At 47.3% G+C, this 22527-nt stretch overlaps 1 protein-coding gene across 1 annotated transcript in view; it reads right to left on the bottom strand.

Annotated features, from left to right (window-relative positions):
- Window positions 1-22527, bottom strand: part of TRIM3 (tripartite motif containing 3) — a 38166-nt gene that overhangs the window by 3631 nt on the left and 12008 nt on the right. The window contains exons 3-7 of the mRNA XM_075546154.1: window positions 7711-7942; window positions 7332-7483; window positions 6938-7118; window positions 5938-6670; window positions 5716-5819 (exon numbers count right to left, since the gene is read on the bottom strand). Coding sequence (XP_075402269.1) covers window positions 5716-5819; window positions 5938-6670; window positions 6938-7118; window positions 7332-7483; window positions 7711-7942 — 1402 coding nt within the window. The remainder of the gene's footprint in view (window positions 1-5715; window positions 5820-5937; window positions 6671-6937; window positions 7119-7331; window positions 7484-7710; window positions 7943-22527) is intronic.

Raw genomic sequence — 22527 nt, 5'->3', positions numbered from 1 at the left:
AGCCATTCAGAGTACAGGCTGACAAGGTAACCTTCCTTCCTCCAGGACAAAGTGCATTCTTCAACCTCAGCCCACTCCCTTGTCTTCATCTCCTTAGCCAACCCTGAATCACCTCCCTTAAGCTAAAGCCTTCTTGCTGCTCCTTCACAGTCAAAACATTACTCATGCTTTAGCCTCACACACTCAGCTTTGTTAAGGCTCTGGGGACACAAGATGAATCAGAGCCAGAATTCAAGTTCTGGCCTTGGGCCTTGCTCTCTGATCTAGGCCTGATTCCTCTTTAGTAGACTGGGCTCTCCCTCCTCATGCCCACCTTTCTAGGTTGGCAGTGCTGTCTGAGCTGGTCCCATTGGCAGAAATCACACCTGCTGAGGTTGACCTTCCAGTAGGTTGAGCAGGGCAGTCCCTAGTTCCGCCCTAATCCTTGTGGTGGAACAGTGCCAGCCAGAACAGGAGGGAGGCCCCCAGCCTGAAAGAGCTGATGTGAGAGGGACCAAAAGTTGCCACCTGATCAGCAAGAAAGTCTGAGAGGTTCAGCTTGAGACTCAGCCTTCCCATCCTACCCCAGCTCACAACTTGAGACCCACCCGAGTCTTCATCTTTGATTCTCAAAATTTCCCACTTTTTTCAGAGAAACAAGTATTGACTAACCCACCCATAAGTCAATGCTCACACATAAAGCCAGGTTTCTATGATGTATGCTTGGTAGTGCTCATCCAAACCTTGATTACCTCTGGGACTAAACAATTGGCAAATACCGGTGTTCACTTGGAAGTTTATTTAGTGTCCTTCCATTTGCTGAATTATGTCCTGCACTATTCTAGCAGTTAACACTTAGGAGACATTCACCCATGAATTCCTCAGCTCCATCTCAGACCAGACTGGCTGCTCCAGTCAATTACCCTGGGACAAACCATCATCGTGCTCAGCTCGAGCCAAGAGCCTTTGGTTGGTCAGCTAGCTTCTCCGCTTGGATGCTGCACAGCTCCCTCAAACTCAACACTTGAGAAAGTGAATGCACAACTTACCCCCGGCCTGCTGCTCCTCCTCCTCCTGTGCCTCATCACATTGGATGGCAGCACCCCGCCCACTGAGTCCCGTCATCCTTGACCCTACTCTCTTAAGAGATGGTTCAGCAAAGCCTACTGTATGTATATTTGCTTCCTAACATCTCTAAATCTGCTGGCTCCCTAGTTTGGTCATTAACCTGGCTTTCCTACACCCTACTAGCAGAGATAGGTCCCCAAGCCTCGTGAAGGAAAGATTCAAACAAAACCCGAGGAAAACAAAAAGCAAAACGACAACTAGGGATCCCAGTAAAGAAGGAAGACACTAAAGCAATGGCTGGAGTTGTTCACAGAGTGTGATGCAGATGACAACATTTTTTGGAAAGTGCTGATAAATTTTCTAGACTAAGACAATTAATACAAGAATATAATAAAGGGTGAGTCAAAAGCACTGCTATAAAAATCACAGAGGCCTTCTCCAAGTAAACAAAGAAACCAAAATCAAAAGGTAAACGTTACTGGCACATCTTCCATCTAAGTCTATCCACTTGTGAAGGCAGCGTCTCCATCCCTCTAGTCCTCCCCATCAGTCCTGCACTCTTCCATGCACACCCTGTCGGAATGGGACTGTGGCGTCCAGAGGGCCAAATCGTGCTCCTTTGAAATGGTCTTTGAATTGTGGGAACCAAAAGAAGTCTGAAGGGGGATCACTGGGCATATGGGGTGGCTAGGATGAGGCTTCCCACTGAAATTCTCATAGGACGGCTCTCACTCCCTCGAAGAAGGAGCAAGTGCACTGTACAATGGGGGGGGGGGCGGGAAGTCCTTGGTACAATTCTCCCGGCCTTTTTCTCATCGGGATAGCTCTCTCGGCAATTCTAAAAATCAGTCCTCGTGACCGTCTGCACTGACCTCTGCCCAACAGGTCTGCTCACCTTTAGAAACTCTTTTTACTGGACCTGTGGGTCTTCCCCCCTTCCTTCTCCCCACCCTGCCCCTCCACTTCCCCCCTCCCCAAAGGTACCCCACAAGATTCAGACTAGAGGATTGCTGAGAGAACTTGTCTGCGGCCATCCACTGGTCACAGACACATGCATAAACAGTTTTGTTTGGAATAAGCTCATGTGTATATGCGCTGGCATCCTTAGCAAGGCTTTTTCACTTACCCGTATGCACCCACAGTAAATATTTCAGGGAACATCACAAACATTTCTTCTGTCAGTTGATGAGGGGTCTTCCCATTAAGGATTTGCCTCACCATTAACTACAGAAGGTATCGTAGAAAATAAAGTTTGCAAGGGCCCTGCTATGAGTTGAAATGTGTCCTGAAAAATTGTGGTAGAAGTCTAACCTCTATCCTTATGGGTGTAATCCCATTTGGAATGCCTTTCTTACACTAATGGAGTCATATCAGTATAGGGTATGCATAAACCTAAGGATTTCTGAGATATTAAAAAAACAGATTAAGCAAAGACCAAACAAAAATAAAACTTTACTACCATAGGTAGACTTGATTCAGTAGAGAACCAAATAGAACTACCCTTTTGAGTTTCCAAGGCTCCACGAGCAGCTGGTGGGTTCAAACTGCTGACCTTGTGGTTAACAGCCCAGTGTGTAGCCTGCTATGCTCCCAGGGCTCAAACAAATGCCCACGCAAACCATAAAGGTAGATGCCACGTGGGAAGCACCAAAGAATGGAGGACCATCAGGTCAGAGAAGCTGAAACAAAGGTTTCCCCTCACAGCAGGGAGTCTTCTTCTAGAGTTGATAGATTCCTACTCCTCTCATGGCTAGAAAATAAATTTCTGTTTGAAAGAATCCCACTGGTGGTACTTCTGCTGTGACAACACCAAGAAACTAAGAAAAAGGACTCAGCATCTGGACTGGAGGAAGTCTTATTAACAACCTGCAATATATAGATGGCACAACCTTGCTTGCTCGAAGTGAAGAAGACTTGAAGCTCTTGCTGATGAAGATCAAAGACTGTAGCCTTCAGTATGGATTACGACTCAATGTAAGGAAGACCAAAACCCTCACACCTGGACCCAGAGGGAACATCATGATAAATGGAAAAAATGTGGAAGTTGTCAAGAATTTTTTCTTGCTTGGATCAACAATTAATGCTCAGCAGTCAAGCGCTCAAAAGACACATTGCATTAAGTAAATCTGCTGCACAAGACCTCTTTAGGTTATTGCAGAGCAAGCATGTTATTTTGAGGACTAAGATGCACCTGACCCAAGCCATGGCATTCTCCACTGCATCATGTGCATGTGAAAGCTGGACCCTTACTAAGGAAGGCCATAGAAGAGTAGATGCATTTGAATCGTAGTGCTGGAGAGGAATATTGACAGTACCATGGACTGCTGAAAGGACAAACTGCTCTGTATTAGAAGAAGTAAGGCCAGAGTGCTCCTTCAGATGGCAAGATTTCATCTTATATACTTTGGACATATCATCAAGAGAACCATTCCTTGGAGAAGGACATCCTGATGGTAAAGTGAGAGGGCAGTGAAAAAGAGGGAAGCCCTCCATGATATGGATTGACACAGTGGCTGCATCAATGGCTCCGGCACAGGAACAATTGAGGATGGCGCAAGACCGTGTCGTGTTGTGTACATAGGGTTGCTATGGGTCAGAGCCAACTCGATGGCACCTAACAACAAGAAGCTAGGACAAACCTGACCCTCATTAGCTGAAGGGAAGGCTCACTGAAGATCTGGGATCCTGGTCTACACTGGGACTGAGAGGATCTCCGAGGTCGGGAGGTAGAAACTCAGTGTTGGAATCCAAGGGCCAGTTAAGACATTGAGGTGCCTGTGGGAGTAGAAGCAAGGTTGGTGGCGGCCATCGGACTAGCAGATGTTTGGAAGAGAGAGGAGGCTGCAAGCCCTACTTCTCAGCTCCGCAACCTGGAAGAACAGATGGCATGGCCTCTCATTTCAGTAGGCAAAGTGGTACAGGTGTTTCTGTGCATGCGAGCACATGCCGGAAAGAGGCCTCCAATCTCAGCCTTCATACCAGGGAGCCTCCCTGGCATACAGAGAAGAAAAGGAGGTGGAGGAGGGTTGGGGGTGGGGGTTGACCCAGTAGAGCTTCAACACAGCCTTCTCTACCCCCTCCTCACCATCTGGGCTAGGCCAAAATGCCTCCCTGTGCTGACCTGAACCTCTTGGAAATGGGATAGGAATTCCATGTCAGCTGGACAGGGCTGGGCATGTGCCACAGCTGCCAGGTGGAAAACAGGGCCGGGGCGGAGAGAAAGGAGTTTTCCTAAGCATTGAGGAGCTTGGCAGGGCTACAGTTTTGACAACAATAGTCAGACCCAGTAAGTAATATTTCCATTTAAGAATTCTAGATTTATAGGTGCTGTGAACGTAAGTATCTCCAGGGAAACATTTTTCGGACAAAACACTTTCCCAATCTGAAGTGTACTGTAGTAGTTAGAAACAATTCCCTACAAGATAAACCTCAAATTCCACAGCATCACCTCCAAAACCATTTCTGACCGCAGCTACACCACCCTAACAGTGACCTGCTTCCAGGCCGGGTGGGGTCCATCAGTTCCCTGAACAACTCCTCCAGTACTTCGCCGCCTGCTGGCCTTTGTTTACAGGCTCCACCAGGACAATGCTATTTTGACCAGTGGTTAACTTTAGGAGGTTCGCGGTGTGTCGGGCAAGGTGCATGACATCATTTAATGCCCCCATAACACTATGAGGCATTATTTTCCTAATTTTACACATGAGCTAACTGGAGCTCAGGGAGGTCACATGACTTGTGTGTAAGTGGCAGGACTAGGAGTCATGCCCAGGTGTCTGGTTTCAGGGTCTGAACTTCTAATCACGACACTGTGCATGCTGGGCTCACTGCGGACTCCGTGCAGCAGAGACCATGTCCATGTCCCTTCAGAGCCTAATGCCTTAATCAGCTCTATGAGCTAATGGGAGGGTGGAGCAGGGGCAGGGGCAGGGGCAGAGTAGCACTACAACTTCTTGCCATTGGCAACAAGCAAGTGGAAAGCTAATTGCAGAGGAATACACTGACTCATCCGCCCTCATGTGGGTCAGAGAACTGTGTTCCAGAGGGTTTTCAGTGGCAGGGATTTTTCAGAAGGAGATCGCCAGGCCTTTCTTCCACCTTGGCACCTTGGGGAAGCTGTGAACCTCCAAAGTTTCAGTTAGTGGTTGAGTGCTTAACTATTTGAGCCACCCAGGGATTCCAGTCACGAAAAAAGGTACCCTCCCACTTGACTAGTTACTCCCACTTGACTGACTTGCCAGAGGCTAGCTGCTGTCAGTACACACTCAGAAGGCAGGAGGGTGCACTGGAGGAGAGCAGGGGAGGGCAGAGCCTGCATCCTGCTGGCCAGGAGCAAAGGTAAGCCAGTGGAGGCCCAGAAGGAAAAAGGAAGGAGTGGGGCCCTGGGACCAGGAGCAGGACTGGTCTGAACCAGGGCCTGGGAAGTGGAGGTCACAAGCCTGGTGAGGTGTGGATTACTGTTCTTGCAGGAGGGGTGCGGTGGGAAAGGGGTAGATAAGAGGTGCTGCTAGGATTTATTCCTCTCTGTGGAATGGCACTATCTGTAAGGTTTCATCTTTCAGGTGACCTGTATCCGCTGCCTTCTCCCCCCACCCCCCCATCCCCCGCTGAGGCTGAAGCTCAAGCAGCAAATTTTGGTGTTGGGGGAGGGTGGGGGGGGGCACGTACCTGGATACACTGGTTGTTGCTGTCTGCCACCACGATGCGACCACTACTGGCTGCCGACACACCCTGTAAATTGGTGAATTCGCCTTTCTCCCGTCCACGGCTGCCTGTGAGGCAGGAAGCGCAAGAGAAATGCAAACATAATCTCAGGGGTCATTCTCAGCCTCACTCCCCTTGCCCACCCTCGCTCAGGCAGCCCCCATCCGGCTCCATCCGCCGCTGTACCAACGCGGAAGACGAGTTCATCCTCAATGGGGTTGTCCTTCCGTTTGCCACCTGTGCTGTACATGGAGCTGGGTCTCCGCACTGCCTTCTGGCGCACGTGGCTGCCCGGGCCGCCGGGGGACTTGACCCGGCGCTTGACATCGTCCGGAGAAGGTGGCAGGTCGCCTGGGCGCAGGGCACGCACGCGGAAAGGGCTGCCGCGCACTGGCTGTCCGTAGAGCAGCACGGACAGGAGCAGCTCGCCCTCGGTGCGCGCCGTGTACACCAGCTCGTAGGTGCCGTTGTTGTGGTCCACCACGGGCACCGGCAGCCGCGAGCCGTCGGGGCCCGTGATCTCAGCGCGCAGCTCCGCGCTGCCTGTGCGCACTAACCGCCCGTCCTTGTCTTTGGTAGTGACAGTGAGCGAGGCGGGCTGGCCCACCAGCGCCTGGCGCAGGCCCTCGCCCGTGGCCACCGTCTCGTGTGCCGTGGCGCTCGTGGTGAGCAGCGCGCCCACATTGAGCACTGATCGCCGAAGCCCGTCGACCTCCAGGACCAGTTCCAGCTGCGAGTTCTCGTGCGGCCGCTCAGGGAAGGCCTGCGCAGCCAGCGCTGCCAGGCGCTCTCTCATGTGTTTCCGCACGAGCAGCACCTCGGGGGCGGAGCCCAGGCGCAGGGCCTGCTCCGCGAAGCTGCAGCTGCTGCCGATGTGCTCCTGGCCCTGGCGCAGGGTGTCTAACTGGGACTGCAATACCTGAAGGGGAGAGACGAGGGGTGGTGTGGTCACCGGCAGAGGGACTGCCTCTGTGAGTCTCACCCCCCCCCTCGCCCCCCGAGCCTGCAAAAGCGCTGTGGCAGGGCAGAGGGTGGGAGCAGCAGGAAAGGCCCAGGCTGATGCCTAGAAGCAGAAAGGGAGGCCTGGAGAAAGGGGCCCGGACAGGTGGGAAACAGGAGCAGCAGTGGAAGCAACGGGGCATCGGTGAAGAGCTACTGGGGGGGGGGGGGGGGCGGGCACACGAACCTTCTGCTTGGCCCCAAAGATAGCTTCCAGGTCGCTGACCAGGGCCTGCTTGCGCTGCTGGAGCACTTGCTCCAGGTCCTCGAAGGCGGCGCTGATCTGGGCCAGGGCCTCTGCCTTGCGCTCCTGCAGCTGTTGGCTGATGCCCCCGACTAAGGCAATAGCTGCAGACAGCTGTGGCAGTCTGGGGAGGGGAGGCATCTCACACAGGAGTTGCTGGAGGGTGCCCACACCAAACCACCCATTCACCCTGCTGCTGGAGGGTGCCCACACCAAACCACCCATTCACCCTGCTGGGCTCAAACGCTGTCCTTCTCCAGATCCCTTACCTGGGACCCGCCCTCCGCCTTGCACTGCGACACACTCCCAAGCGACGCCCCCCCTCCGCTGGGCCTACCTGCCCCGCACGGCTTCAAGCTGGCGCTGCAGGGCGGCCTTGTGCTGCTCCACCACATCCCGCAGCAGCACCGTGCCGTGCTCCCGGTGCTCCCCCGCGCGGCACTCCCCGCACATGGCCGTCTCACAGGCCTCACAGTAGAACTCCATTGTCTGATGGCACAAGGGACTCCAGTCAGGCAACCGCCGCTGGACACCCAACTTCTCCGCCTTTCCCACCTCTGTAGCCCTCTCTGCCCCTCCCCTGTCAGGTGCACCACCCACCTGGACCGTGCCCCAGGAAGTAACTCTCTAGCCCGACACCACTCCGCCCCACCCCCATGCCTCTCCTCTCCCACCCACCCCAAGTCCTGGCCTCACTGGGCCTCGCTTGGGCCCACCTTGCCTTCATGGTTGGGGCAGGAGAGGGGGCGGCCAGCCACAGCGCTGAGGGGATGGGGGTCCTCGGGGTTGGGGGCCCCATCAGGTGCCTGCTGCATGGCTTCCATGAGGCTGCTGATGAAGAAGTTGTTCTGCAGCGCCGAGACGCCCTGCTCGGGGAGGATGGATGTCTGCCGGCACACTGGGCAGGACAGCGTCAGGCTCTGGGCAGGGATGTAGTTCTGAAGGCATCTGTGTGGAGCAGAGAGGGAAGTCAGAGGGTGAGGTGCGCCACTGTGTCCCTGCTCACACGTGGCTCTGGGGTACACCCCTCCCTCTCTTCACAGGTCTTCACTTACATGCTGTTTGGAAACCTCACTGGTCGATGCATTATACTTTCTGCCAGGGGGGCGTAAATCGCCTCCTTCCTGAGTTGCAACACCTCCCTGACTTCGCTCAAGAGGGTAGGCATCTGTCCGCCTTTCTCAGAGGCACAATCATAAGCTTGCCCACCTTTCACAGGTGTGTTTAGACCCTTCTCACCGAAAATGTACAACTAGCTCCCCTTTCACGAATCCAATGTACATCTCCTGACTGCACTGTGCTTGCCAAATGGGTGCCATGTTGTGGAGATACAATGGTAAGGTACAACCCCTGCCCTTAAAATACTTCCCGTCTACAGAGACAAACGTGTGGCCAGAAATAGAGAATTTAGAGAAGTGCACACTGTACTGGCAAGGACATGTGTGTTGGGGCTAAGCTGCCAGGGTTCAGCTCTCACGCGGGCCCGCTATGACACTGTATAACCCACGGCTAATTACTTGACTTTTTTGGATCAAGGATTCCTCCTTTGTCAGATGGAGGGAGTACGAACCCCAGTGGGGAAAAAGACTTAGAGCCAAGCCTGATTCACTGAAAGCAGTACATGATGTGGACTTTTCATATTATTTATCATTGATCTAAGGAACACAGAAGATGCAGGGATAAAGAAATGCACAGAAGGGGCATTTAGCCCAGCAGGGGAGGTCAGGAGAGGCTTCACAAAGAGGTGGTATAGCCAAATTTTCAGGAGTAATTGTTAGTCTGACCAAAGAAAAGTATGGGAAGGGAAGGTGTCCCATGTACACCTATAACAAGAAACAGAATGTGCTGGGGACAAAGACCAAGACAAGGAAATATAAGGAGAGGGAGGGAAAGGCCAGCTCAGGTCTCAAGGGCCACACTAAGGAGCTGAGACGGTATCCCAATAGCGACAGGGAGCCGCCAGAGAGCAGCATGGGCAGGCTTACATGTCACGCATAATAAAGCTGCTCCCAACAGCTGTACGGAAGAATTTGAAGGGTAGAGGCATCAGCGAAGGGACAGTGGTCTCATCACTGTCCAGTTCATTATCCTTTACGAAGCACGTAGGTGTCTAGTGCTGAGCTTAGTGTGCGCGTGTGTTGTATATTTTATACAAACATGACTAAATAACTTCCAGCATCTTATTTTCTCATTTAAAAATACACTCTTCAAATCCTTACCTGTACGTTCTAGTAGGATCAATGTCACGTCCAACACTACTGTAAAATTTTTCATATATATATTTTATGTCCGCAATTATAGCTATTGCTATCTTTTTAATATATAATTTATGCTGTTACTTTAAAAAAATCATTTTATTAGGGGCTCATACAACTCTTATCACAATCCATACATACATCAATTGTGTTCAGCACATTCGTACATTTGCTGCCCTCATCATTCTCAAAACACCTGCTTTCTACTTGAGCCCCTGGCATCAGCTCATTTCCCCCCTCCCTCCCTGCTCCCCTCCCCCACTATTGCTATCTTTACTCCTTTTTTTAAATTCTGATTTGTGTCAGGTGGCTTTTCTCATTTTTAACCTCAGCTTGCACTGATAAGGTTTTGTCATGGAGAAGCTAGTTGGACTTATTCTATTATCTGCCTATTCTAATGCTACATTTACTCGAATAAGCCTCTAATGTGTGAAACTGAGCTCCTTCCCCAGATAGCAAAATGGGCTCTGAAGTGGTGAACTGTCCAAGGTAACACAGCCACTGAGCACTGGAGCCTGGATGCAAATCCAAATCAAGAGGTGGGGAGCACCTGCACTGGGGCAGAAGCAACACAGACTACAGGGAAGGGACTGACTTGAAAGATCGTTAAGTAAAACTAGTAGGAGATATTGTCTGATTACACAGACGAGGCGTGAGAGCAAGTCGTGGTGACTTCCAGATTACTAGCTTAGATGACTGAGGCTGGTGGTGACCCTCAAAAGATCATATCATTGTGTTCTCACCTTCCCAATATGATCACTGAAGACAAATGGGTGCGTAAGTAAAAGCTGATGGTGCCTGGCTATCAAAAGATATAGCATCTGGGGTCTTAAAGGCGTTAAGGTAAACAAGGAGCCATCTAGCTCAGAAGCAACAAAGCCCACATGGAAGAAGCACACCAGCCTGTGTGACCACGAGGTGTCGAAGTGATCAGGTATCAAGCATCAAAGTACAAAATATCAAATCATTGTGAATGAGGGGGATTGCAGATTGGGGACCCAAGACTCATCTGTAGGCAATGGGATATCCCCTTATAAAAGGGTCACGGGGAGGAGACAAGCCAGTCAGGGTGCAGTGTAGCAACAATGAAACATACAACTTTCCTCTAGTTCTTAAATGCTTCCCCCTACCCCCCACTATCATGATCCCATTTCTACCTTACAAATCTGGCTAGACCAGAGGATGTACACTGGTACAGATAGGAACTGGAAACACAGGGAATCCAGGACAGATGATCCCTTTAGGAACAGTGCTGAGAGTGGCGATCGGGAGGGTGAGGTGGAAAGGGGGAACTGATTACAAGCATCTACATATAACCTCTTCCCTGGGGGACAGACAACAGAAAAGTGGGTGAAAGGAGTAGGTAAGATATGACAAAATAATAATAATTTATAAATTATCAAGGGTTCGTGAGGAAGGGAGGGGGGGAAATGAGGAGCTGATACCAAGGGCTCAAGTAGAAAGCAAATGTTTTGAGAATGATCATGGCAACAAATGTACCAATGCGCTTGATACAATGGGTGTATGTATGGATTGTGATAAGAGTTGTATGACCCCCCCAATAAAATGATTTTTTTAAAAGAAAAAAAAAACAAGCAGTTTATTATGTGAGATGAGTTCGATCTTGTCCAGGTTGAGTTTGCCATCACAGTGGGACATCGGGTGGACCAGTAGACAGCTGGAAATAAGGCAGGCTAAGAGATAGATGGGGTGCTATTGGCATTTCGATGGTCTCTGTAGTCATGGGGAGGATGAGGTCAGCTGAGGCGAGGAGAAAGAGAGAAGAGAGCATTCAGCAAATACTGGCTGAGGGGAACAAAAAGGCACAGGCAGAGAGGGAGAAGAGACTGCATCAGGGACGCAAAGTGAGCGAGTGATGCATTTCCAGGAGCTAAGTGTCATCGGTGTCCACAGAAGCTGAGGAGTCAGGAAAGGTAAAGACGGGGAAATCCCCACTGGGAAAGCAGAGTCAGTGGAGTGGTAGGGAAGGAAAGTGCAGGGATAGCAAGTTGAAGAGCGAAGGGCAGGTTAGCAGTCTGAATGAGAGGGGGTCTTCCCTGTTGACGTGGGAATCTTGAGTGTGTTTCTACATGGAGATGGAACCAGTAGAGAGAGAGAAGAGGCTAAAGCCTGATGGGGCAGTCTGGGAGGAGGGGGTGGTGTAGGTTGGCCTAAAGAGAAGACGACTTTATCCTGTGAATGGAGGGAAAGGGGAAAGGGATGGGGGTGAATATAGATGAGCAAGAGGGCAGACGCTGGTAGAGAAAGAAAGAGGAAAATTCCCAACTTGCCTCAGACAAAAATCAGCCACTGGGTGTGAAGGAGGGCGGATTCAGGAGAATGGTGACTGCGGTGAAGGAGAGTAGTCACTCAAGGAAGAAGAGTGGGGGCTTAGCAGAAACAGAGACTAGGGACCAGAGGTGGAAGGAAGATCTGCACTGTATCAACTCCCTGTATCCTCAATCGTTTCTCTGAAGCTCTCTAGATCTTTTGATCTTAAATAATGAATATTATTTCTTTAGTAAGTACCATGTGCCAGTTCTAAGTGCTTCACAAATATTAACTTACTTAATTGTGACCTAGTTTTCCTCACAGCCCTCTCAAGTAAGGAGTGGTTTTTCCTTTGTTGTGTAGTCGGGTTCTTTTTCTTCTTCTCATACTCCACATTCCTTAGGGCCAGAAGGTGGGGCCAAGTCCTCCCTGCTCCCAATGAAACATTTCTGAAGTGCTCTTCCACAGCACTGCTGAAGCTCAGGATTTCTGGCTATTCCACCCTCCTGGGTACTGTCTCCACTGACCCAGAGTCACTGCATTCACACACACACACACACACACACACACACACACACACACACACAACCTGACCACCATTCTCAGTGGCTCTGACATCCACAAGGTGACCCTCACACCAATATAACTTAATTCTTTGCCCTTCTCACCCCCAGGCTTCTTTCTTCTGCTTCCTCTTGGCTGTCTCTGCTGACATTTGTATTTCAACCATTCCACTGTTACACACTCTTCCCAGCTTGCGAAATCTAATGTTTACTCGGCAAAACACCTTCTGGGTCATCAACACCTCTTACTTATTGATCAGATCCAGCCTGTTACAATAGCTTCCCAACTTGGCCTCTGGTTTCCACTCTTGCTCCTCAACAATCCATTCTTCACATTGCAGTCTGAAACATATTTTCAGAAGTTTGACTTACACGCCTTCCTGCTTGCAAAAAACCCTCCAGGGGCTTCCTGGTTGGTGAAGGCAGTCATGCACATGGGAAGGCAGCATGTTCCCTTTGGGCCACACAGGCTCCACGCTGAGAACCCTCCCAGACTTCACTCTATGGGTCTCTTGATATTTATACTTTTTGCAACAATTAAAATGCATTCATTGTTATCAATCAATCAATAAAATCTAAACCCTTTAACAAAACCTACAAACTCACCTATAAATCACCCCAATTCCCTTGGACCTCACAGCATTCCACTCTCCTCTTACCCCTCTTACTCTTACTAAAGGAAAAATCCTTCAGCCAGATTTTTGGGGTGGGGGGTGTCTCTGAACATTCCATGTCTACTTTCATATCCCTCAATGCCTTTCCACTGAGTCATCCTATTGCCTGGAACAATCTTTCAGACCTAGCTCTTCAATCTCAGTTCTCAGTTCCAAGAGTCATCTTTTCAGGGGTCTTGGGTGTGAGCGCAGTCTCTGTCTATACTTCACTTGCTCCAAGTTTATTCTCTAAGAAACAGGCTAAGATGCAACTCCCTTGAGTACCTGCATGCTTACTGTTAGTCACAGGCCACTAGAGGAGAAGCTCTTTGAGAGCAAGGGCCAATGAATAAATGAATTCATAACAGTTAAAAATGAAGATTCTGCAGGCAAACTTGGGTTCAGACCTCAGCTATTTACTGCCGGGTAACTTTGGAGCCATTTCTTCATTGCTTTAATTACTCTGAAACTTCGTTTCTACCTCTAAAGTGGGGGGGGGGGGATATAATATCTACTGTGAGGATTGAGTAAATTAATACATGTAGACCCTTGGTCAAGCTCAAGTCAACTTACTGAGCTCAATTATTCTGACCTTACAGGGTTGACAAGGCCATAATTTTTTTAATTAAATACTTTTATTGGGGGCTTATAAAGCTCTTATCACACTCCATATATACATCCATTGTATCGAGCAAATTTGTACATATGTTGCCATCATCATTTTCAAAACATTTTCTTTCTACTTGAGCCCTTGGTATCAGCTCCTCATTTTTCACCCTCCTTCCCTCATAAATCCTTGATAAGTTATAGATTATTATTTTCATATATTACGTCATTCTCTGTCACCCTTCACTCACTTTTCTGTTCTTCCCCCTGGGAGGGGGTTATATGTTGAACCTTGTGATCAATTTGCCCTTTCTCCACCACCTTCTCCTTATCCTCCGGGTATCTCTATTTTCATTGTTAGCCCTGAGGGGGTTATCTATCCTGGATTCCCTGTGTTTCGGGCTCTTATCTGTAGCAGTGTGCATGCTCTGGTCTAATTCAATCTGTAAGGTAGAACTGAGGGCATGCGAGTGGGGGGGACGACGCATTAAAGAACTAGAGCAACGTTGTATGTTTCATAAGGCCATAATTTTTGTGGAAGCAGACTGCCACATCTTTCTCTCATTAAGCAGCTGATGGGTTCAAACCATTGACCTTTTGCTTAGCTGCTGAATATTTTAGTGACTAGCCAACAGGGCTAGACCCTTTAGCCAGTCCCTGGTAAACAGTAAGCTAACAATAAATGGCTGCTATTGGAATCTTGGTGGCATAGTGGGTTATGAGTTGGGCTGCTAAGCACAAGGTCAGCAGTTCAAACCCACCAAACCTCCTTGAGAGAAAGAGGCAGCTTTCTACTCTAGAAAAGATTTACAGTCTTGGAAACCCACAGGAATATTTCTTCTCTGTCCTAGTAGATTGCTGAGTCAGAATCGACTTGCTGGCAGTGAGTTTTGAGCATATTGTTATAAGTTCCCAGATGCCCATTTTCTCTGGGAGTGCTCAGGGAGCTGGCTGTAGGAGAAGTGGCAGAATTATCCAATTGTAGCTCTGATTCAAGGATGAGGTTTTGTTAGGTGGGCTTTGCATAGGTCAAGGGTTTAAGGCAACTGTGGGGTCAGTCCGATGATCCACCATAGGGCCCAGGACAGGTAACAAAGACAGGGGGGCTGAATGGAGGCGGTGACTTAAAGAAGCGTATGGGACAGGGTAGTAGAAGGCAGAAATCGGGTAGGCGGGGTGCGACCATGGAGGTGGTTTTATTCTGGGTAACACCAAGACCCAGGGCACGGTTGGAAGAAAGTGTGACTGCGGCAGAGGGAAAGTCCCAGAAGATCAAATGGTCAAGAGGGATAGTGGGTAGTAAATCATGCAGGAGGATGGAAGAACTAGGGAAGTGCAAGATGGGTGAGTCTGTTTCCAAAGTTTATCGTAATCCATTCAATGGGGAAAAGAGTCTTTCTAACAACCGGTACTGGCAAAACTGAAGATCTGGTTACAGAAGAAATTAAACAGCAACCTTATCTCATACTATATATCAAAACTGCCTCAAGATGGATCACAGAATTAAATGTAAAATCTAAAGCAATAAGGATCCAAAGATGAGAAAAATAGGGGCAAACTTAACGTCCCTAATGTATGGCATAATAGTCTACATAGTTAACATTTCTCAGAGCAGAAGATAAACTAGTTGAATGGGAGCTCCTAAGAATTAAACCCTGGTGTGCACCAACACACTTCTCCAAAAGAAGAAGCGGAGCACCTACAGACTGGGAGCAAATCCTAGGCAACAACACTATCTGATAAACTCTAAAGGTTACAGAAAAGCTTCAACAACGTAACAACAAAGAGACAAATGCTCCAATTAACAAGGCTATGGGCAGACACTTCACCAAAGAAAACAGTCAGGTGGCCAACAAATATGGGAAGAAGTGCTTGTGATCATTAGCCACTGCTCTGGAGTGGATTCTGACTCACACCAGCCCTGTAGTCACCAGAAGGATGCAAACCAAAATATCAGGGAAGTATCATCTAATGCCAGCAATGATCAGAAACAAACAAACAAAAACAACAACAAATGAACAACAAATGTTGCCAAGGAAATAGGGAGACTGAAATTCTCATCTCCAGCTCTGGGATTGAAACATAGTACAACCACTTTGAAACTATTAAGGAGAGAAGCCATGATCTACCTATCCCATTACTGGGTGTGTAGTAGAAATAAGATCATGGCAGGAGCCCAATACATGCCTATGTTCATTGCACTATTATGCTGCCATACACAGTAGCAAAAAAAAAAAAACAAAGGAAACAACCTAAATGGTCGCCAGGGAGCTATTCCGTACATTCTTACAATAGAGTCCTACACAACGTTAAAAAATCACAATGCGTCTGTGAAACACCTCACAATGTGGGTAAATGCAAAGTGCATTATGCTGAGTGAAACAAATCAAATGTTGTATAGATCACTGTTATAAAAAGAAACACGAAGAGGTTTACACAAAGAAAAAAACATTCTTTGATGGTTACCACAGATAGGAGGCGAAGAGAGGGAAAATCATTAACTAGAGAGTAGACATCTATTAACTTGGGTAAAGGGACAAGCGACAGCACAGTAAGGGTTAGGTCAGCACACTGTGTCTAAGGCAAAGGAAGGCACCAGGAGGTATGCAACAGGAAACAGCAGCATTGGTAAGTACAATTATATCTACAACTCTGCAATAAAAGTAATAGCACACAATAATTTATGACCGACCATGTAGGTAGATATGCCAACTGAACAGGTGTGTAACAGCATTGGGAGTGCATCATGAGCTTATAAAGGCTTGGCAGAGGATAATTCTACATAAGGTATTTCTATGTTCTACGGAATGTATATATCCAAGTAGATAGGAAAGGATCCAGGGGACAAAGCGAAGCAAGCTTCGTTGCTCTAGACAAACACCTTGAGGGTCTGAGTCACAGGGTTTGAGAGGTTGAGATCAAAATCTCAGGGGATGTCCACGTCAACTGGTATAACACATTCCCAGAAGACATGTTCTACATCCTGCTGTGGTGAGTAGCGGTGCTGTTATTCGGTGTCATTGAGTCGGTTCTGACTTACAGCTACCCCATCTTGTACCCTAGACCAAAACACCACCTGGTCCTGTGCCATCCTCACAATTGTTCTTATCTTTGAGCCCATCCATGTAACCCCTGCATCAACCCATCTTGTCAGAGGTCGTCCTCTTTTTCGCTGCCCTGATCCTTTACCAAGGATGGTATTTCTCTCCAGGCACTGAAGTATATGGGGCGTTCTTCAGACACCTTTCTTGCCTCAGGAGTACCCTAGCTGTACTTCTTCCAAGGCAGATTTGTGAGCACTTCTGGAAATGCATGATACGTTCAAGATTCTTCCCCAGCACCACAAATTAAATGGATCTATTCTTCCCCATGCACTGTTCAACTTTCACCTGCACGAAAATACCGCCATGACAAAAAAAGAAAGAAAGAAATACCATGGCTTGGATCAGCTGCATCTTAATCCTCAAAGTAACATCCCTGTTTGTCGCCATTTTAGAGAGGTCTATACAGCAAATTCACCCACTGCAATGTATCTTTTGATCTCTTGCTTACTGCTTCTATGAGCTTGGATTCTGGAGCCAAATAAGATGAAATCCTTGACAACTTCAATCTTTTCCCCATTGGTACCTGTAGGTCCAGTTGTGAAGATTTTGGTTTTCTTTAATATTGACTTGTAGTCCACACTGAAGGCTGCAATCCTTGACCTTCATCAGCAAGCACTTCAAGTCCTCGTTTTCACCAAGCAACGTTGTGTCACATGCATATCATAGGTTGTTAATAAGCCTTCCCCCAACCCTGATGCCACATTCTTGTTCAAATTATCCAGCTCCTCTGGCTCTTTGCTCAGCATATAGACTGAGTAAGTATGGTGAGAAGATTGAATCCTGAAGCACACCTTTCCCGATTTTAAGCTATGCAGTATGTCCTTGTTCTTGTCACACAACTGCCTCTTGATCCATGTACATAAGCAAAATGTAGCATTCTGGGATTCCATTCTTCTCAAGGTTAATTCATAGTTTTTATGGCCCACACACTTGAATGTCTTGGCAAAGTAAATAAAGCACAAATAAATATATTTCTGGAATTCTCTGCTTTGAGCCAAGATCCATCTGGCATCAGCAATGTCCCTTGTTCCACATCCTCTCTGAATCCAGCCTGAACCTCTGGCAGCTCCTGTCAATTGTACTGCTGCAACCATTGTTGAATGGTCTTGAGCAAAAATTTACTTGCATGTGATATTAAGATATTGTTCTATAATGTAAGTATTCTGTTGAGTCACCTTTCTTCAGAATGGGTACAAATATGGATCTCTTCCAGTCAGCTGGCCAAGTAGCTGTCTTCCAGATTTCCTGGCATAGATGAGTAGGTGATTCCAGTGCTTCATCAACTCTTTGAAACACTTCAATTGGTATTTCATCAATTCGGGAAGCCTTGTTTTTGGATAATGGTTTTTTTCCCCTGCAGCTTGGATTTCCTCCTTCAGCACCATTGGTTCTTGCTCATATGCTACCTCCTGAAATGGTGGGATGTTCACTGGTTCTTTTAGGTGCAGTGACTCTGGATTCTTTCCTCTTCTTTTGGTGTTTCCTGAAGCCTTCAGCATTTTGCTCAAAGAATCTTTCAATCTTGCAATCCAAGGCTGGAAGTTTTTCTTTAGTTCTTCCAGTGTAATGCAGGTTGAGTGTGTTCTTCCTTTTTTAGTTTTCTAGCTCCACATTTTTGCATATGATATTAAAATATTTTATTTTGTCTTCTTGAGCTGCCTTTGAAATGTTATGTTCAGCTCTTTGACTTCATTATTTCCTCCATGTGTCTCAAATCTGGCTAGACGAGAGCATGTACACTGGTATAGATAAGAACCCTTGACACACGGAATCCAGGACAGATAAATGCCTCAGCAACAGTAATGGAAGTAGTGAGACCATGAGGGTAGGGGGAAGGTGGGGGGGGGGGAAGGAGAAGGGAGAAAGGGAGATCTGGTTGCAATAATCAACGTATATCACCACCACCCCTCCCCAGGGGGGCAAACAACAGAAACATGGGTGAAGGGAGACAGCAGATGGTGTAAGATATGAAAATAACAATAATTTATCAAGGGTTCACCAAGGTGGGAGGGTGGGGGAGGGAGATACCAAGGGCTCAAGTAGAAAGAAAATGTTTTGAAAATGATGGCAACATATGCACAAATGTGATTGATACAATTGATGTATGGATTGCTATAAGAGATGTAAAAGACTCCAATAAAATTTTTTTTTTAAAAGAGCAAGTTTCAGAGTCTCTTCTGACATCCACTTTGATTTTTTCATTTCCTGGCTTTTTAATAACTTTTTACTTTCTTCATGTAAGATGTTCTTGATGTCGTCCCACAGCTCCTCAGGTCTTCTGTCAATAGTGTTCAATGAGGCAAATCGATTCTTTAGATATTCTCAAAATTCAAGTGGGTAGACCACGGTCATATTTTGGCTCTCGTGGACTTATTTTCATTTTCTTCATCTTAAACCTTAACTTATTAGCAATTGATGGTGTGGTCCAGTCAGTCCCTGGCCAGTTTTAGCTGCTAATACTGGCTGTCTCCATTGTCTTGCCCACAGATGTAGTCAATCTGAGTTCTGTGTATTCCGTGCGGAGAAATCCAAGCCTTTCGTGTTGTTGAAAAATTATATTTGTGATTCAGTCGTTGGTCTTGCAAAATTCTATCATGCGACCTCCAGCTATCATCAAGGCCATATTCTCCAACTACTGTTCCTTCTTTGTTTCTCACATTTGCATTTCAGCGACCACTAATTATCCATGGATCTTGACTGCATGCTTGATCGATTTCAGACTGACGACATTTCAACTTCCTCATCACTAGCTTTGGTGGTTGGTCAGAAATGTGAAAGTAGTTGTACTGACTGGTTTTCCTTGGAGGCTGCTAGACAGACACACTCCGGTGCAGACAGCGCTGTACTGCAGGTGCTTGAAATGCCCGTTTGGACGATGAATGCAATGCCACTCCCCTCAAATGTCTCATTCCAAGCAGAGTGAGTCATAATTTCCTGATTCAAAATGGCCAATACCAGCCCATTTTGGCACATTTATACCTAGAATGATGATTGTTTTTTAACAATTTATTAGGGGCTCATACAACTCTTATCACAGTCCATACATATACATACATCAATTGTATAAAGCACATCTGTACATTCTTTGCCCTAATCATTTTTTTCTCCTCTTTTCTTTTTTTACATTTTATTAGGGACTCATACAACTCTTATCACAATCCATACATACACATACATCAATTGTATACAGCACATCCATACATTCCCTGCCCCAATCATTCTCAAAGCATTTACTCTCCACTTAAGCCCTTTGCATCAGGTCCTCTTTTTTTTCCCTCTCCCTCCCTCTCCCCCCTCCCTCATGTGCCCTTGGTAATTTATACATCGTTATTTTGTCATATCTTGCCCTATCCGGAGTCTCCCCTTCCCCCCTTCTCTGCTGTCCCTCTCCCAGGGAGGAGGTCACATGTGGATCCTTGTAATCAGTTCCCCCTTTCCAACCCACTCACCCTCCACTCTCGCAGCATCGCCCCTCACACCCTTGGTCCTGAAGGTATCACCCACCCTGGATTCCCTGTGTCTCCAGCCCTCATATGTACCAGTGTACAGCCTCTGCCCTATCCAGCCCTGCAAGGTAGAATTCGGATCATGGTAGTTGGGGGGAGGAAGCATCCAGGATCTGGGGGAAAACTGTGTTCTTCATCGGTACTACCTCGAACCCTAATTAACCCATCTCCTCTCCTAAACCCCTCTATGAGGGGATCTCCATTGGCCGACACTTGGGCCTTGGGTCTCCACTCTGCACTTCCCCCTTCATTTAATATGGTATATATATATATATATATATATATATATATATATATACATATATACATATATATACACATACATACACACACACATATATCTTTTTTTTTTTTTTTGCATGATGCCTTATACCTGGTCCCTTGGCACCTCGTGATCGCACTGGCTGGTGTGCTTCTTCCATGTGGGCTTTTTTGCTTCTGAGCTAGATGGCCGCTTGTTCACCTTCAAGCCTTTAAGACCCCAGACACTATCTCTTTTGATAGCCAGGCACCATCAGCTTTCTTCACCACATTTGCTTATGCACCCATTTGTCTTCAGCGATCCTATCATGGAGGTGTGCAGTCAATGATATGATTTTTTATTCTTTGATGCTTGGTAACTGATCCCTTCGGGACCACTCGATCACACAGGCTGGTGTGTTCTTCCATGTGGGCTTTGTTGCTTCTGAGCTAGATGGCCACTTGTTTATCTTCAAGCCTTTAAGACCCCAGTCATCTGATGAGTGATGATTTTTTAATGCATTCCATTTAATATTTGAAACCTTTCAGCTTTCCTAGATTCATAACCAGATTCATACATTCCAAATTCCAATGGTTAATTGGTTAATTGATGTCTGCAGTTGTTTCTTCTCCCTTTGAGTTGTGCCCATCGGCACATGAAGGCCCTGCAGGCTCTACTCCCAGAGGCTTTGCTCATCCAGGTCTTTATGGTTGCTTCCACTTCCAAAGGCAACTCTTCCTCACCCTCAGGGGCTCATCCTCTGGCACCGTCTCTGACATTCTGCTTCTTTTCATGAGGTTTTCAACACCTGACAATGTTTCTATTCTCTCCATAGTTTTTAGTGGCTAATTCCTCAGAAGTGGACAGACAATTCCTTTTTAGTATTCTGGAAATTTTGCTGAAACCTGCTCAGCTTGGGTGACCGTGTTGGCAGTTGAAATATCACTGATATAGCTTCCAACATCACAGCAACACACAAGCCGCCACAGTAAAACAAACTGGCAGACAAGTGGTGGGATGAAGAGCTAGAGGGTCTTAAAATCTTGGGGGGACCTCAAACTATTCGTTTCTTCCCCAGGTGGAGCACAGAAGAATGAAGAAAATCAATGACTAAAAGAAATGATTAGTCCAAACGGTTAATAGACCACTTGAAACATAACCTCCGCTAATTTGAGACCATACAAACTAGATGGTTTCTGGCTACCACTATCAAGCATTCTGTTTGGGCTCACAGTAGAAGGCCCGAGGCAGAGCGGGAGAAAATGTGGACCATAATTCACAGTCACAAAAAGATCACACTTACTGGTCAGATAGAGACTGCTAGAAACTCCGAAGAATATGGCCCTTAGGCAACCTTCAAACCTGAACCCACTTCCAGAGATCAACTTGTAGCCAAACAACAGACTGACCGGTTAAGTGAACACTATCAGCCATGAAGAACGCGTTTTTCTGAACAATCAACTGGTCTGAGACCAAGAGGGCAGCATTTACCCAAAAAATAGTTGAGAAGGCAGAAAGGGGCAGGAAAGATGGGCAAATGGGAATGGAGAACCCGGCTGGTCCGAGTGCAATGGGGTCACAACTAATGAAATGGAGAACCCAGGCCAGAAGTGGGAAGAGCATGCTACACAGAGGGGATTGTAACCAATGCCATAAAACAAAATACACACACACTGTCAAAAAAGACACTATGTTACCCTGCAAGCTTTCACCCTAAGTGCAATAAAGTGTTCAAAAACACATTAAAAACAAAGTCAACAGTAGATCAGGGATGGTGATAAGAAGTTGCGAGGTAGCCCAACAGTGAAGTTGCTAGACTAGCAACAATGACCAGAAGAGGGAAGAAAAGCAGTATTCTTCGAGAACAAAGCCAGAAGCCGTGTCCCTGCAGCACAGCCCAATCCCAGTAAAGAGAGCAAGGGACAGAGTTAGTGGGAAGAAATGATGACAAGAGCCAGCAATCAAGACACCTAAGACCAACTGATGAAGGCTGAGGGCCCGAGAGAGAATATGGGCAAAGTACAAATGTGACTGGGCATAAAAACCCGGAAAGGCGTTGTTTGGCTCTCAGGGTAAGGCAAAATCCCCTAACAGTTCTACAATCCTCCAACTACGTTTCAAGTTTCCTCCCGTGACACCCAATCCCTCTTGCTCTGCTCCAGCTTCCTGGCCTTCATTTAGGCCTTCTTACCTGATGTACACACATTCCTTCATGCCACGTGGCCTTTTTGCTTGCTCTTCCTCCTGCTTAGAGTGCGCTTCCTGTCCCCTTCACCTAGTTAACACCTACTCATCCTCAAGATCACACCTCAGGGGACACTTCCTTAGGGAAGC

This window comes from Tenrec ecaudatus, chromosome 4 (assembly GCF_050624435.1).
Source record: "Tenrec ecaudatus isolate mTenEca1 chromosome 4, mTenEca1.hap1, whole genome shotgun sequence".
NCBI classification, from domain to species: domain Eukaryota; kingdom Metazoa; phylum Chordata; class Mammalia; order Afrosoricida; family Tenrecidae; genus Tenrec; species Tenrec ecaudatus.
Note: the sequence above shows the minus strand (reverse complement) of the source record. Positions and strands in the feature narration are given on the sequence as shown.